General features: G+C 56.0%; 1 protein-coding gene across 1 annotated transcript; it reads left to right on the top strand.

Moving 5' to 3' along the window:
* The first annotated feature begins 7,597 nt into the window (after window positions 1-7,597).
* NDUFA13 (NADH:ubiquinone oxidoreductase subunit A13) lies at window positions 7,598-14,928 on the top strand. Its single transcript, XM_037885726.1, has 5 exons — window positions 7,598-7,755; window positions 8,448-8,526; window positions 8,811-8,882; window positions 10,151-10,220; window positions 14,681-14,928. Exons 1-5 carry the CDS (start codon window positions 7,662-7,664, stop codon window positions 14,798-14,800), a joined length of 435 nt encoding a protein of 144 aa, XP_037741654.1. The 5' UTR covers window positions 7,598-7,661; the 3' UTR covers window positions 14,801-14,928.

Raw genomic sequence — 14,928 nt, 5'->3', positions numbered from 1 at the left:
AAATCATTTTGGGCTCCAGCCCAGTCTCTCTGCACCATTCTTCCAGCCAGTGGATAAACACGGGAGAGGGCCGAGCAGGTCGCAGCGTCCCCGACTCGGGCCCAGCAGCACCAGGGAGAAGGCAGGCTCTGGGCAAAGGCCAGTGCGGCCCAGTAGGAGCGGGTGAAATCTAGAGCTTAACCCTTTGGCTGCTGCGAGTAGGGTGGCCTATGCTCGCCCGCCCCTTTTGAAAACCCTCCTTCAGCGGGCAGGCTGGAAAACGCCGGCCGTGCAAGGGTTAAGAGAGTGCGCTCTGGCCCTCCAGTGACACAGATTAGCTGTCACCTGTGAAATGGGGGCAGGGGGGTGGGAGAAGTGGCATCTATAAAATCGCAGCCAGGCACATGGGGCCTAGCACAATGGGGGGGGGGGGGGGTGCTGTAAGGATGGGGGGGGGAGGGAGGGCGTAACTGGAGCCCTGCGGCCTCTGAAACCCTGCTGAGCTGGGTGAGCTCAATCTACCCCCTAGTGGAGGCAGGCTGCATTGCAGCCTAGGCACAGGCTTGGCCCTGCGCCAAGAAGCCCAGATCCAGGGCGGGGCAGAGTCGTTGGATGCAGGGCATCTCCCAGCACTGCCTGCCCTGCAGAGCCACGTTTGTTGGTGTGTGTGTTTTAAGTGAGAGCCTCACAGTAGCAGCCCCTCCCTGCTGCACCGTTCTTGTCCAGGCAAGTGCCTGGGGTGCTCAAGAAATGGGGGGGGAGGGGCCCACGAGGAAGCAACGGTTTCCCACCCCACCCCCCAAGACTGCCTGATGTTGCAGGAACAGCGCAGACCTGCAGGGTGCTCGTCGCACTCAGAGGCACAAACTCAACCGAGCGTGCGTGCTTTGTCTCCAGTACCGCCGAGGGGCTGGAGGGAAGGGGCGCTCTGGCTGGCTGGGGAATGCCTGGTCACTACCTCTCCTTCCATGGGGAGTAGGAGAGACCCCACGTCCCCCTGGGAGCGGGGGCTCCGGCGAAGCCATGGCTGCAGCCTACAGGGAAGGAGCCCTGCTGCACGTCTGAGATACCCGGTCCTGTCTGCTATGCGAGATCTTGGTCTGACCATCTGCAATGTTGTTAAGTCTGCGGCAGCTGCGTGATTATGAGCCCTGATTAGAGCTAAACCAAGAGTGACCTTGCTCTGAAACATTCACCAGCTTAGGAAGCAGCAGGGAGCTTGGTGGCCAAAGAAGGAACTTTTATAAAATAAAAATAATCAAACCGGAGCCAGTAATTGCTTTAATGATTCCCTCCCCACACCCATCCTTCCAGCCCTAGGCTCTGGGTCAATGCTCCGACCCCCACCGAAGGACAAATGTGACCCTCCAGTTGGGGGGTTCTAGGCCTCCTGGGGCCTCCCGCCAGGCTGCAGGTGCTCAAGCGGCCTCGGCTGCTCTAGCCCTGAGTAGGGGATACAGGGCCACGTAAGGGCTGTGGACTCCTCTTGCTCCCTTGGGTCCCAGGGCAATACTGCCCACCACGGACGGTCACTGCCTCTGACTGAGGCGTGACAGCTCAGGGACCCGGGGCTCAGGGAGTTTCACCTGGAGGTTGCTGTTCAAAGCCAGCCCAGGTTAGCAGTGACCTGTCTGACAGGTTCAGTGCCATGTGAAATGCCAATTACCGTGCTAAGTGCCCTACATGCTGATTTAATTGGCACCCAGTGGCTCCTCCTTCCCAGATGCCAGAGGCTACCCCCTCTTCTGCTCTCCTTGATCCCCGGTGCAGTCTGGCCGTGGTATGGTTACTGAGGGAAGGCCTGCAGCTTGACCTGAAAGTGGCCGGGAGCCGAAGAGGGCTCAGTCTCGTCTCCTGTGGCAAGGAGTTCCGCAGCTCGGCAATTGCTGGTGAGAAGACTTGGGCTTCTCGAGCTGTATCATCCCCTGCAGCCAGGCTATGGCTGAGGTCACTGGCGCAGGGAGCCAGAGCTTTGAATTCAGCCTGGAAGGGAAGGGGAAACCCGTGGAGGGAGGGCTGGTTGCATAAGCCCATGTTGTTCTTCCAGCGGGTGGCACGCCGTGGGGCCTGTGCTGGAGCAGAAAGGGTGCAAGGAGACTCCTGGCCAGTGGCGCAGCGGCGTGGCTCTCGTCCTGCGCTGGAGAGGTGGGGCTGCTCCAGGCCCTGCATGGGCCTGTTTACACTGCTCCGCTCCACAGGCACTTTTAATAAAGCCTTAAATAAACCCCAAAGAGCAACGGGTAGGAGGTGCAAAAATGAGTTTTCTGGAGTGACCAGCCCAGCCCAGGGGCGAGCGGGAGGCAGGGCATGGGACCTGTTCTCTGGGGAGGAGCAGATCGCCCCTGCCCAGGCACCATTGCTGCTTGTGGGAGTTGCTGCCTTCGGCCTGCAGGCTGATTCCAAACAGAACGCTCCTTTTAATTCTGCTCCTGCTGTGCAAAGAGTGACATCTGCCTTGGCCAGCTCGGCCTGGCTCCTCCCCTCCGGCAAGGATACTCTCGCCTGCAGCCAGCTCAGCCCAGCTCCCACTGGTTTGGCCAGGGCAAAGTTCCTCGCAGGCTCATTGTTGAGAGCTGCTGGCTTCAATCCCTAGGCGGGAGGGTCGGGCACCAGTTTTGACCACCCTTGCACTTTAGACAAGGTGCCATGGCAGTTTTCCCCTCTTACTCCTCCCCTAAGCTGTCAGATAGGTTCACTATTGCATGATTAGAATGGTGCATGAATACTACTTTTTCCTTTGCTAGAGCTTGTCAGCTGGGGAACGCAGGAACTTGATGCGTGTCATTAGACCCATTGTACAAATGGGGAAACTGAGGCACAGAGTGGTTAACAGTATTTACCTGAGATCACACAGTCAGGCAGGAGCAGATCCAGGAGTCCTATCTCCCAGTCCTCCGTACCAACTTCCTAGATCCTACTCCCTCCCAAAGCTGGGAACAGAACCCAGTAGTCTTGTCTCGCTATCTTCCTGCTGTAGCCCTCAATTCCCACCCCAGGCTGGCAGCAGAATCCAGCAGTCTTGATCCCTGGTCTCATCACTCTAAGCACCTGCCAACACTTCCTTCCCCTTTGTGAGTTACTGCTTTACGTTTAAAGTGTTGCCAGGAATAACAGGGTGACAAAATGTCAAGAACAGATAAGTCTATAATGTGGGATAAAATTAAACTCCAAAGCAGCAAAAAGTCCTGTTCTGACACCGTCATCGCTCCTGGTATCACTGGCATTTCAAGGGCCGGGGGCAGCTGGTAGATGTGACCCCGCTCTGGCCATTTCTCAGCTGTGTCAGGATCTTAAATTCACACCCAGGTTTTTCTGCCTGGCAGAAGCTTTACCGCACCCTGTCCAATCTGCCTGCATAGCACCTGTGCACACACAACCTCCTCCCTACCAGGAGTCAGAGCGTGAGGGCTAGCTCCGAGTATCTGCCCTTACCAAACCTCCAACCTACGTCGGTCTCCTCCCTCGCTGTGGGGCTCGTGAGCTGTACCAAACAAAACCCTGGTATCGGCTGACGGCTCTGGGCCATCACTACATTCCTCGGGGACACAGCAGCTCCCTTTATCCCAGTGAGGCGACAGCAAGGCTCACCTGGGACCTACAGTTTCAACCTCTTTATAACGTTAAAATCCCAGGCTTCCAAATCAGTTTTCTCTTAACAGCAATGTAAACATCATCAACCAGCTCCCGACACGTTATACAAACCTACACCATTTGCCTGCTGCTGAAATCCACCCACCTCTGGTGCTGAACACAGCAGCTCTTTAAACATGGGGGCGCGATGGTGCCCAGTCGATCCTCTGCAGAGGGGCCCCAGCATGTGCGGGGGGGAGGGGGTGAAGGGTCAAGGGTCAGCCACATCTGCAGCACCCTCCCTGCACAGACCACAGAGACGGTGGTCTCTAGGATCTGTGCATGGTGAGGGTCATGCATTGTCCCTTCCCGCATCCCAAAATGCAGGCTGTTTACCCCCTTCTTTTTAACCCTTTCTTGCTATTCCCCTTAGCAGAGCCATGGCTCCTCTGTGACTCCTTCATTCCCTCCCCTTCCCTGTTGAGTTGCTAGGGCTCCTATAACTCCCTTGGGAAGCCAGGGGTTTTTAACATCCACTAGAAACACTAGGTACTAGGCAGTGCCTTCAAGCTTGTGTACAACATGCCAAGGCAATTAGTGCAGAGACACTGCCCTCCTGCCCACTCCCCAGCTCTGCTGCCCTGTACGTTTACCCCCTGTGCTGAGAATGGAGGGTGACGAGAGAGGGGGGTGGCTGCTGTGGCTCCTGCAGGTTTTATTTAGTCAAGCTTCCGGACTGGTGTGTAACCGGGGGTTGGAAAATCACATACATCCAAAACACAGCATCTGTAAGGAACCTAGTCACCCCTGGCCGAGCAAATGCTCTTTTTAAAATCATGGGGCATTTCAATTCCAAGGGTACCCGGCAATAATGGTGAGGGAGGGGCGCCATCTAGTGCCAGGAGAAGAACAATCGGAGGCACCACTGGCTGAGCTGCAGATCACTATCCAGCCTCGCTTCACAGCCTCGCTTAGACTAGGGGTTCTCAACTTTTGTCTTTCTGAGGGCCCCCGGACTGCGTAAAAACTCCACCTGTGGCACAACATCTGGTTTTCTGCATATAAAAGCCACAGCGGGCATTTCGGCTGGCATTTCGGGGCCCAACCCCACAGGGAGCACTGAGAAGCTAAGTTTCTTAGGCTTCTGCTTCAGCCCCGGGTGGCAGGGCTCAGGGCTTCCCCGCTTCAGCTTTCTTCTCTGGACCTCAGTGAGTCTAACACTGGTGCCGTTTGGCAGCCCCCATGAAACCTGCTCGCGGCCCCTAAGGGGACCCCCAAACCCTTGGTTGAGAACCACGGGAAAGCACCTGAATGAGTTCAGCTTCCTTTTGTTATTTCCTGCAGACAGTTCTATGCACTGTCGAGACCAAAACTCAGTGGCTAAGCTCAGGCCTAGGTGCAGAAGGTCCCGTCCAGGCCACCATGTATCTGACTCTCAAACTGGCATTTTGGGTTTATAGACAAATACTGTGGAACCAGTGCTTGTCTACAAACAGCCTAGGGCTGTATCAAAACGGACTCTCAGTGGTAAATGGAGCAAGCCCATCTAGCCACAGCACGACTTAAGCGTCCAATAGCATTCTGTTAAACCAGCCTAATCAAACAGAGAAAGGTGGTAACTTCTACTTACAGTTGGGTTTGTAGGCCATCCCACTGCAGGGATTTAATCCTCAGTTACGTTTTATAGGAGGTACTAAAAACCAAGGTAGGTGATAATTTTCTATTCCATTTTCTAGGGCTTTTCCTCTAAGGGGTTGTTGAGCTCTGCTAATTATCATGTCCAATCAATGGATATGTTCCCAGCCTTGCCCACTGATCACTGTTAGCGTGGGAAAGCAGGAGAAAAGCTGGAGCCTGGACTTCATTCTGAAGGTGGAAAGGGCTGGGGTCCTTGTATGTCCACCTCTGTGAGGGGAGCGGGTTCTAGTGATTAGAGTGGGGAAGGGGCCAGACTCCTGGGTTCTCTCCCTGGCTGTGGGAGGGGAGCGGGGCCTAGTGGTGAGAGTGGGGGGCGGGGCCGGACTCCTGGGTTCTCTCCCTGGCTGTGGGAGGGGAGCGGGGTCTAGTGATTAGAGTGGGGGGCGGGGCCGGACTCCTGGGTTCTCTCCCTGGCTGTGGGAGGGGAGCGGGAACTAGTGGTGAGAGTGGGGGAGGGGCCGGACTCCTGGGTTCTCTCCCTGGCTGTGGGAGGGGAGCGGGGTCTAGTGATTAGAGTGGGGGAGGGGCCAGACTCCCGGGTTCTCTCCCTGGCTCTGTGAGGGGAGCGGGAACTAGTGGTGAGAGTGGGGGCGGGGCCGGACTCCTGGGTTCTCTCCCTGGCTCTGTGAGGGGAGCGGGGCCTAGTGGTGAGAGCAGAGGCGGGGCCGGACTCCCGGGTTCTCTCCCTGGCTCTGTGAGGGGAGCGGGAACTAGTGGTGAGAGTGGGGGCGGGGCCGGACTCCTGGGTTCTCTCCCTAGCTCTGTGAGGGGAGCGGGGCCTAGTGGTGAGAGCGGAGGCGGGGCCGGACTCCCAGGTTCTCTCCCTGGCTCTGTGAGGGGAGCGGGAACTAGTGGTGAGAGTGGGGGCGGGGCCGGACTCCTGGGTTCTCTCCCTGGCTCTGTGAGGGGAGCGGGGCCTAGTGGTGAGAGCGGAGGCGGGGCGGGACTCCCGGGTTCTCTCCCTGGCTCTGTGAGGGGAGTGGGGCCTAGTGGTGAGAGTGGGGGCGGGGCCGGACTCCCGGGTTCTCTCCCTGGCTCTGTGAGGGGAGCGGGAACTAGTGGTGAGAGTGGGGGCGGGGCCGGACTCCTGGGTTCTCTCCCTGGCTCTGTGAGGGGAGCGGGAACTAGTGGTGAGAGTGGGGGCGGGGCCGGACTCCTGGGTTCTCTCCCTGGCTCTGTGAGGGGAGTGGGGCCTAGTGGTGGGAGCGGGGGCGGGGCCGGACTCCTGGGTTCTCTCCCTAGCTCTGTGAGGGGAGTGGGGCCTAGTGGTGGGAGCGGGGGCGGGGCCGGACTCCTGGGTTCTCTCCCTAGCTCTGTGAGGGGAGTGGGGCCTAGTGGTGGGAGTGGGGGCGGGGCCGGACTCCCGGGTTCTCTCCCTGGCTCTGTGAGGGGAGCGGGAACTAGTGGTGAGAGTGGGGGCGGGGCCGGACTCCTGGGTTCTCTCCCTGGCTCTGTGAGGGGAGTGGGGCCTAGTGGTGAGAGCGGAGGCGGGGCCGGACTCCCGGGTTCTCTCCCTGGCTCTGTGAGGGGAGCGGGAACTAGTGGTGAGAGTGGGGGCGGGGCCGGACTCCCGGGTTCTCTCCCTGGCTCTGTGAGGGGAGCGGGAACTAGTGGTGAGAGTGGGGGCGGGGCCGGACTCCTGGGTTCTCTCCCTGGCTCTGTGAGGGGAGTGGGGCCTAGTGGTGAGAGCGGAGGCGGGGCCGGACTCCCGGGTTCTCTCCCTGGCTCTGTGAGGAGAGTGGGGCCTAGTGGTGGGAGCGGGGGCGGGGCCAGACTCCCGGGTTCTCTCCCTGGCTGTGGGAGGGGAGCGGGAACTACTGGTGAGAGTGGGGGCGGGGCCGGACTCCTGGGTTCTCTCGCTGGCTGTGGGAGGGGACCGGGGCCTAGTGGTTAGAGCGGGGGCGGGGCCGGACTCCCGGGTTCTCTCCCTGGCTCTGGGAGGGGACCGGGGCCTAGTGGTTAGAGCGGGGGCGGGGCCGGACTCCCGGGTTCTCTCCCTGGCTCTGGGAGGGGAGCGGGAACTAGTGGTGAGAGCGGGGGCGGGGCCGGACTCCTGGGTTCTCTCCCTAGCTGTGGGAGGGGAGCGGGAACTAGTGGTTAGAGCGGGGGCGGGGCCGGACTCCCGGGTTCTCTCCCGGGCTCCTGCTGTTGTTGTTTGTGGCCAACGCAGCAGCCGCGGCAGGCCTCGGCCGGGGCGGGGAAGGCGGGTCTCGAACCGCCCAGGGTCGTGGGGGTGCGGAAGGTGCGAGGCCGGCAGCGCCGCAGGCCCTGTCAGGCGGAGGAGCCCGACGCTGCGGTCACGTGACGAGACGGCACGTTTCCAATATGGCGGCAGCGCAGCGTCTCGTCGTCACTTCCGGGTGAGTGTGGTAACGAGCCGGCAGCGACGTGCGCCTGCGCGCGGGGGGGCGAGGATGGCGGCGGTGAAGGTGAAGCAGGACATGCCCCCCCCGGGGGGCTACGGGCCCATCGACTACAAGCGGCACCTGCCCCGCCGGGGGCTCTCGGGTCAGTGCGGGGGGGTGGAGCCCCCCTTGCCTCCCTGGGGCTGTTACCTCCCCCCCCCAGTCTCCCTCCCCCCCGGGGCTGTTACCTCCCCTCCCCCCAGTCTCCCTCCCCCCCGGGGCTGTTACCGCCCCTCCCCCCAGTCTCCCTCCCCCCCGGGGCTGTTACCGCCCCTCCCCCCCAGTCTCCCTCCCCTTCCCCTTCCCCCCCCCCGGGGCTGTTACCGCCCCTCCCCCCCAGTCTCCCTCCCCCCCGGGGCTGTTACCGCCCCTCCCCCCAACTCTCTCTCCCCGCCCTTCCCCCCCCCGGGGCTGTTACCTTCTCTCTCCCCCCAGTCTCCATCCCCTTCATCCCCCCTGGGCTGTTACCGCCCCTCCCCTCCATTTCCCCCCCCCCCCGGGGATGTTACCGCCCTTCGCCCCCAATCTCATCCCCTGGGGCTGTTACTGCACCTCTCCCAGTCTCCCTCCACTTCCAGGCTCTTACTGTCTGCTCTTCTCCCACCCCATGTCGACCCCCCCCCGGGCTGTTATTGGCCTTGCCCCCATCGTCGTGCCCCCCCCCCGTTTCGGGGTGGTTACCACAACTTTTTATGGGGTGCTGCCATTTGAGGGGCTCTGCTTGCAGGGGGTGAGAGGCTAAAGGGAAGCTCTGACCCAGGACAGCCTAGTGAATTTCCCTCTTTTTTCTGGTAGGTTATAGCTTGTTTGCCATTGGCATTGGCAGCCTGCTCCTGGGTTACTACAACCTGGTCAAGTGGAACAGAGAGAGGAGGTAAATGTCTGTTAGGCAGCTGTGTGTTCTTCCCCCGTATGCTATACAATGTGGCCTGACTGGACAAAGGGGCGAGCATCCGCAGGCTGACGGGTCTCCTGTGTTTGTGCAGTGCGAGGATGTATTGCAGAAGGCTGGGAATTCTGGCTGATGCGCGTGTGACAACTGAGTGGCGTGGTAGTCTAGTGGTGTTAGTACAGGTGTTTTTGAAATGAAGATACAGAAATGGTCCTTTGGATTCTCAGATAAGAAATCCACTCTTCAAACCTTATCTTTGGTACCAGGCGCCTGCAGATTGAGGATCTGGAAACCCGTATCGCTTTGTTTCCCCTTCTGCAAGCAGAGTCCGATCGAAGGTAAGTTCATCCCCACCGTGAAGCTGATCGTTTGGATTCAGGGTACCCGACTCCACATGCCACCACATTTACCTGCCATGCTCAGCCTTTGCTTTGGGGAGGGCCTTGTGGTGACTAACAGTCTTGTCCAAGGAGGGATAATATTTTGCACTTGCTGCAGCCCCTGTCATGGTTGCTGTACCACTGTCATACCCCTACTAGCTATTGTATAAAGACCCAGGTATACCTTAATATCTTGAACAGCTGTTTACTGTGCTGTTGCTGATGTCCCGGTATTTGTAAGGGCTGCAGGCTCCATCCCCCTGCATAGGGCAGTGCTGTCCTTTTTTTTGCACCCAGAGAACCATGCAGGACTGGCTCTGCCTCATACTGCATGATGGGACTGGAGCTTCTGATCTGATGAGCTGTGAGGGAAGCTTCTGTCCCAGAGGACTCAGCAGATGAACGTAAGGGGATGGCCTAGCTTCTTGTCCCCCTTCCATAACCTGACCCTAACTACTGGCCGTGAATGGCATGTGTTTGAGGGGATTGGGGTAGCAGCGAGTAAGCAGGCTGACGGGAGCTGACTGGAAATGCCAAAGCTGGTGCATAACATGAGCTCGTTAATTTTGCTTATATGTTGTATCCATTCCCCCACACCAGCAATGTTCTGTTTTGTCTCTTATACTGGAAGCTCTTCAGGGCAGAGCCCAGTCTGTGTAAGACCCATATCATTCTGGATGCTGACTGAAGACCTGTGCCAGCTGGTACCCTGGTGGGTCCCTGCATGTGAATCCTTTGGAGCCCTGCAAGGTTCCTTCCTGCATTGAAGGAACCCCTGTTAACAGAGACAAGGCACCACTTCATCTCTCCAAAGGGTGTTGACAGGTCCATTGCTTTGCAAGGCCTGAAAGTACTGCAGACCGCATGTGGAAACCGCTTCAGGAGCAAAATCTTTGACCACAAAAACAGTATCTCTTTGTAGCTTGAGGCCTGCTGTGCCAGGATTCTGTGCTCTATGAAAGGTGAACCTGGTTGTTGTCATCTGTAGAGGAGTTGGTTAAGGCTCCCCCAGGTACCAGTGCTAATTTCACTGGGTGTTTGTGGGTACTTCAGACAGAATAGTATACTGTTTAAAACATGGCCCATGGCAACCTGATCGCCTCTGAAACAAACTTAGGGCTAGCAGGGTCAGTAAAGATCCTCTAGTCTGACTCCTGCATGGTGCAGGGAAGAGACTGCCACCCAATGACTTCTGATCCAGACACAGGCTTTCCTTTCTGTTTAAGGACCCTGCGGCTCTTACGGGAGAATCTCGAGGAGGAGGCCAAAATCATGAAAGATGTTCCTGGGTGGAAGGTTTGTGCCTTGCAATGCTAGTAGCAAAGGGCAAGGGGAAGTAACATACAGTCTGGGGATAGAGGGTGGGGTGGGAGGAAAGCTGGTGGAAGTTACTGACTCCAGATCATTAGTGTTTTTGGCAGTAGTGCATGAGGAGGTGACTTGTAATAAGTATCCCAAAGGTCACTTATAACCAGTGGTAGAAATTAATAATTCAAGAGGCTGGTTCAGTCTACCTTTTGGTTTTCTCAGCAGGCTCAGATAATGCGATTATGAAGGAAGGCATTAATGCCAGGTGGCCGCCTAAGGAGAGGGTATGAATGAGAGCATGCACAGCTGATACTAAGCAGGGTGGGACCAACACTTTATCCTAGTCGTGCTGGGTTGCATTCGAGCCCTGATACATAGGACAGGAGTGAATGTGATTAGAGGAAAAATAATGTTCTGTGCTGGGAGAGACTGGCATGTTCTGTGAGCCTACAGGGGAAATCAAGGGCTTCTCGATTGCGGTATGTTAATGCCCCGAGGGGATGTTTGCAAAATATGCAGGGTCTCAGCCTTGCAATGGTCACTGCTGTTTGAGACACCTGCTAAAGTTTCATCTGGGGAGCTCAAACTGAAGTCCTATTTATCCCGGGAGCAGCTACAGTGCAGTCAGCAGCAGGGAATTTTTCTTCAAGTGTGTGTCCCTATGAGTGCTCCACGGTAGGATGCACGTGCATCCATGCGCTCTCCACCAGAGAATGCAGAGCAGTGTCTTTGGGCCGCACCTGCACAGAGCAGCGCCTCATGCCTCCAAACAACAGTATATAAGAAGGCACAGGGCCGCTGCCACTCAGTTCCCTCGCAACTGCCTGCGGCTCGAGATGGAGCCATTGCATGTCTGCTAATTCTCAGCTTCCCACATTTCTTAACCTAGCTATTCTCTTAGTTTATCCGTTGCTTTGTTTAGTTATTTTATTTCTTTTTAGTCTTAACACTGCCCGTTTTTGGTCTAGTACCTCTCTGTGTTATGCGGAAGACCCCGGGTTTCAAGCCCTGCCAGGCAGCTTTTCCCCAAAGTGATGGCCATTTGAGCTGCCTCCGCTGCCTCAGAGATGTCCCATCAAAGTGGAAGGTCTGCGTGGGATTTAAAGGCATGTCTTGAAAGGATAGAGGCTAGACTGAAGCTCCTCCTAATGAAGCGCTCACTAGCTCCAGTGAGATCTGCTTCACCAGCCTGCACATCAGCCTCAATATCTCAGGCTGCTCCTGTGGCTGTTGGCAGCTTCAGCAGCACCTTTTAAGCAGGACTTTTAAGAAGAAGAAACCAGGGAAACTAGGAAGAGGAGTAGGTCACCCTATAAATCCCACTCTAAGGAGTCCTCACATTCCTCGAGGGGTACAGCTGAGGCTCCATCTGGTGCCAGCTCCGAGCCACCAGTACTGCACAGGAAGCAGCCTGTGGAGAATAGACAGCACAGGGAGCCATCTACCTTGTACCGACTGACACCTCTTGGCATCAAGATGCGCACAGGGCTCTTATTCACGCTCTGGTACCATTGATTTCCCTGCACCAGAGCTCTGAAGTCAGAGAAGTTCAGCAACAAGCCTCTCCGTTACCGGGCTCACCACCTCAGCATTGGCATTCCCTGGTACAGCTCAGACTCCTGCAACTGCAATCCTCCCGGACTGAACTGCAGTCAGACCTCCAATCTTCAGTACTGGCACCTATGTCTGATGTACCAACCAGAAAGACCCCAATACCTACAAGTAGCACATCACTCGCAAGCACTTTAGGATCCTCCTTCCCCCCACCACCCCCTCAGTACCTTCTTTTCCTTCAGCACTGGGAAGCAACCGAGAACAGGAGGACCCATAGATGGAGGAAAACTCCTCCCCAACAGCAAAGTCCTCTTCAACCCCAGATAAGGCAGTATTTCTCCCCCACCCTCCCCAACCCTGTCTCCTCAGGGGTCGATCAATTCTAGAGTCTATTTGGCACTAGCCCTATTTCAGTCTCTGGGCCTTCTTATCAATCAGAAGAAGTCTGCATTGAGCCCAGTTCAAAGAATAGACTTAAGCAGAGCCGCTCTAGGCATGCTGTCTCCTGAAAGAGAGATTCTCCACTCTGTCCTGTCTAATCTTGGTGATACAACACAGCCTGCAAAGAACTGCAAGAAACCAAGTACAATTCTTGGGCCACATGTTGGCCTCCACCTTTGGACCTCGGATTCCTTCAGATGAAGTTACGGTCTGCATTTGCCCTCAGTGCATCACAGTGCCTCAAAAAGTTCTGGACTCTCTCAGGGTGGTGGAAGAACCCACTGAAGTGTGGAAACCCCATTCTCACATACCTCCCACCCTCAAAGATCCTCACAACAGACACTTCTCTTTAGGGATGCAGAGTTCACCTCCAAGGGGATCCAGCCCTGGACAAGTAGTTTGCACAAGAGGTCACGCTCCACATCAACATTCTGGAGCCAACAGCAGTTTGATATGCTTGTCAAAACTTCTTTCACATCACACCACACAGGGCCACTCAGTCAGGATAATGCAGGACAACAGGACAGCAGTGTATTCTAACAACTGACTGGGGGAGCAAGATCACAGTCCTTGTGCGCAGAGTCGCTAAAGTTGTGGAACTGGTACGTTTCCCGTCAGACCGATGAGATTTTTGTCTGCAGCTGTATTCCAGTAGCCTGAAAGACTCCCTGAGCAGGAACTTCCATCAGGACCACAAATGGGAGCTCAACGATTCTGTCATCCGTAGCATCTGCCAGACCTGGGGTATTCCAGAAACAGACCTCTGCCAGCCCAGACAATGCAATGTCATCTTTTCTGCTCCAAGGGAGGCTACAGCTACAACTCATTGGGAGATACCCTGATAACACTGTATGCTTGTCCACCTCTAACTCTAATTCTCAAAACCCTAATCAAACCACATCCGAGCTGGAATTATCCTCCTAGTGCCATCCTGGCCAAGGCAATTTGTGGTACTTGAACCTCCTCCACCTCTCAGTGGCAATGCCTTTCTGACTTCACATCAGGAAGGATCACAGAACTCTGGGACCTTGATCCCTCCCGACTCCTCCCTGAACCTGAGAACGTAGTCCCTGGATGGTTCTCGAGCCAGGAGCTAACCTGTGCAAATAAGGTTCAGTTGGTTCTCCTATCTAGAGCAGGAAGTCTAGTACCCCCAAAACTTACCTTCAGAAGTGGGAACGTTTTCATTTCTGGTATTCTCTTCACTTTTCTCAAACCTCAGAGGTTCCACTCTCCAAGATCCTAGGCTACCTGTTGGATTTAAAGAGACTGGGTCTATCATTGAGCTCACTCATAGTGCTGTCACAGCCTTCCACGAACCCACTGAGAGCTCCTCAGTTTTTCCCCACCGCTCTATGGCCAGATTCCTCAAGAGCTTAGATAACTTGTTTCCCCTTGTAGGAAACCTGGCTCCACACTAGGACCTTCGTTTGGTTCTCAGGGCCCAGAAGAAACCCCCCATTGAACCAATGACCACCTGTTCTCTCCTCCCCCTGCCCCTCAAGACTTGGATCCTCATTGTCATTGTGTCAGCTAGATGAATGGGAGAGCTTGGTGCTCGCAAGGCAGACCCGCCATTTACTTCCTTCCCTAGAGATATGGCTACACTGCATCCCCATCCTTGCTGCTTTCTGAAGATCTCTTTAGAAAGCCACTTTAATGAAGAGATCCGCCTACCAGTATTCTACCCAAAGCCTCATGCCTCCAGAGAGGAGACTACCCTACGTGCACTAGATGCCAGAAGGGTCCTTGCCTTCTATCTTGACAGGACTAAGTCTTTCCGGCCCTCTTCTAGGCTATTTGTATCATTTTCAGAGAGGATGAAGGCGCAACATATTTCTACCCAAAGACACTCAAAATGGGTTCTGGGTCGCATTTTAACTTATGAATCTGCTAGGGTGCATGCAGTCCCCTCCTAGAGTGACAGCACATTCCAGCAGAGCTCCGTCCACAACTGCAGCTCTACTGAAAGCGTTCCCATAACAGAGATCTGTAGGACTACACCTTGGTCTTTCCTCATATCTTTGCCAAGCAGTACGCCATCTCACCAGCCTCCAGGGATGAGGCAGTCCTCTGAAGCATCTTGGATTTGCCTCCGCATTGAGTTGCTGCTTGGGGGTCTCCTCCAGTGGAGCCCCCAGAGGGACATATACTCCAAGAAGGAGAGTTTACCTATCTTGTGGTAACTTGAGTTCTTTGAGGTGTTTTATGGGTGCTGCATCTCCTGTCCCCCTTCCCCTCTGCAGTGGAGGCTCTGCTTTGTGCTCAAGATGAAACTGAGTGGCAGCAAGTCCATGCCTCTTTATGTGCCCTCGTTTGGAAGCTCGAGGAGCTACTGCACAGACACGGGCCCCCGGATGCTGCTCTGCATTGTCTAGGTGAGGGCACAGGGCTGCAGGGATCCTGCTGTGGAGTACTGGTAGGAGCTGCAGTAACCAGCTCTTTCTCTCTAGGTGGGGGAGTCTGTATTCCACACTGACCGCTGGGTTCCTCCGACATCAGATGAGCTGTATTACCTCAGGCCTATGAGTGAGCTGGACAACGAGAAGTTTGGCTTGCAGTGGTATGTCTGAAGCTTGGCCAGGACTCTCCCCAGCCCGCTGGTTCCTCCAATTATTGCACTGGTAGCATTATCTATGTCAGATGCAATGCTCAAAGGCCATGTGTTCCAAGTGTGTGACATTAAACAGTCTGGTGGAAA

Source organism: Chelonia mydas, chromosome 25, assembly GCF_015237465.2.
Source record: "Chelonia mydas isolate rCheMyd1 chromosome 25, rCheMyd1.pri.v2, whole genome shotgun sequence".
NCBI classification, from domain to species: Eukaryota; Metazoa; Chordata; order Testudines; family Cheloniidae; genus Chelonia; species Chelonia mydas.
Note: the sequence above shows the minus strand (reverse complement) of the source record. Positions and strands in the feature narration are given on the sequence as shown.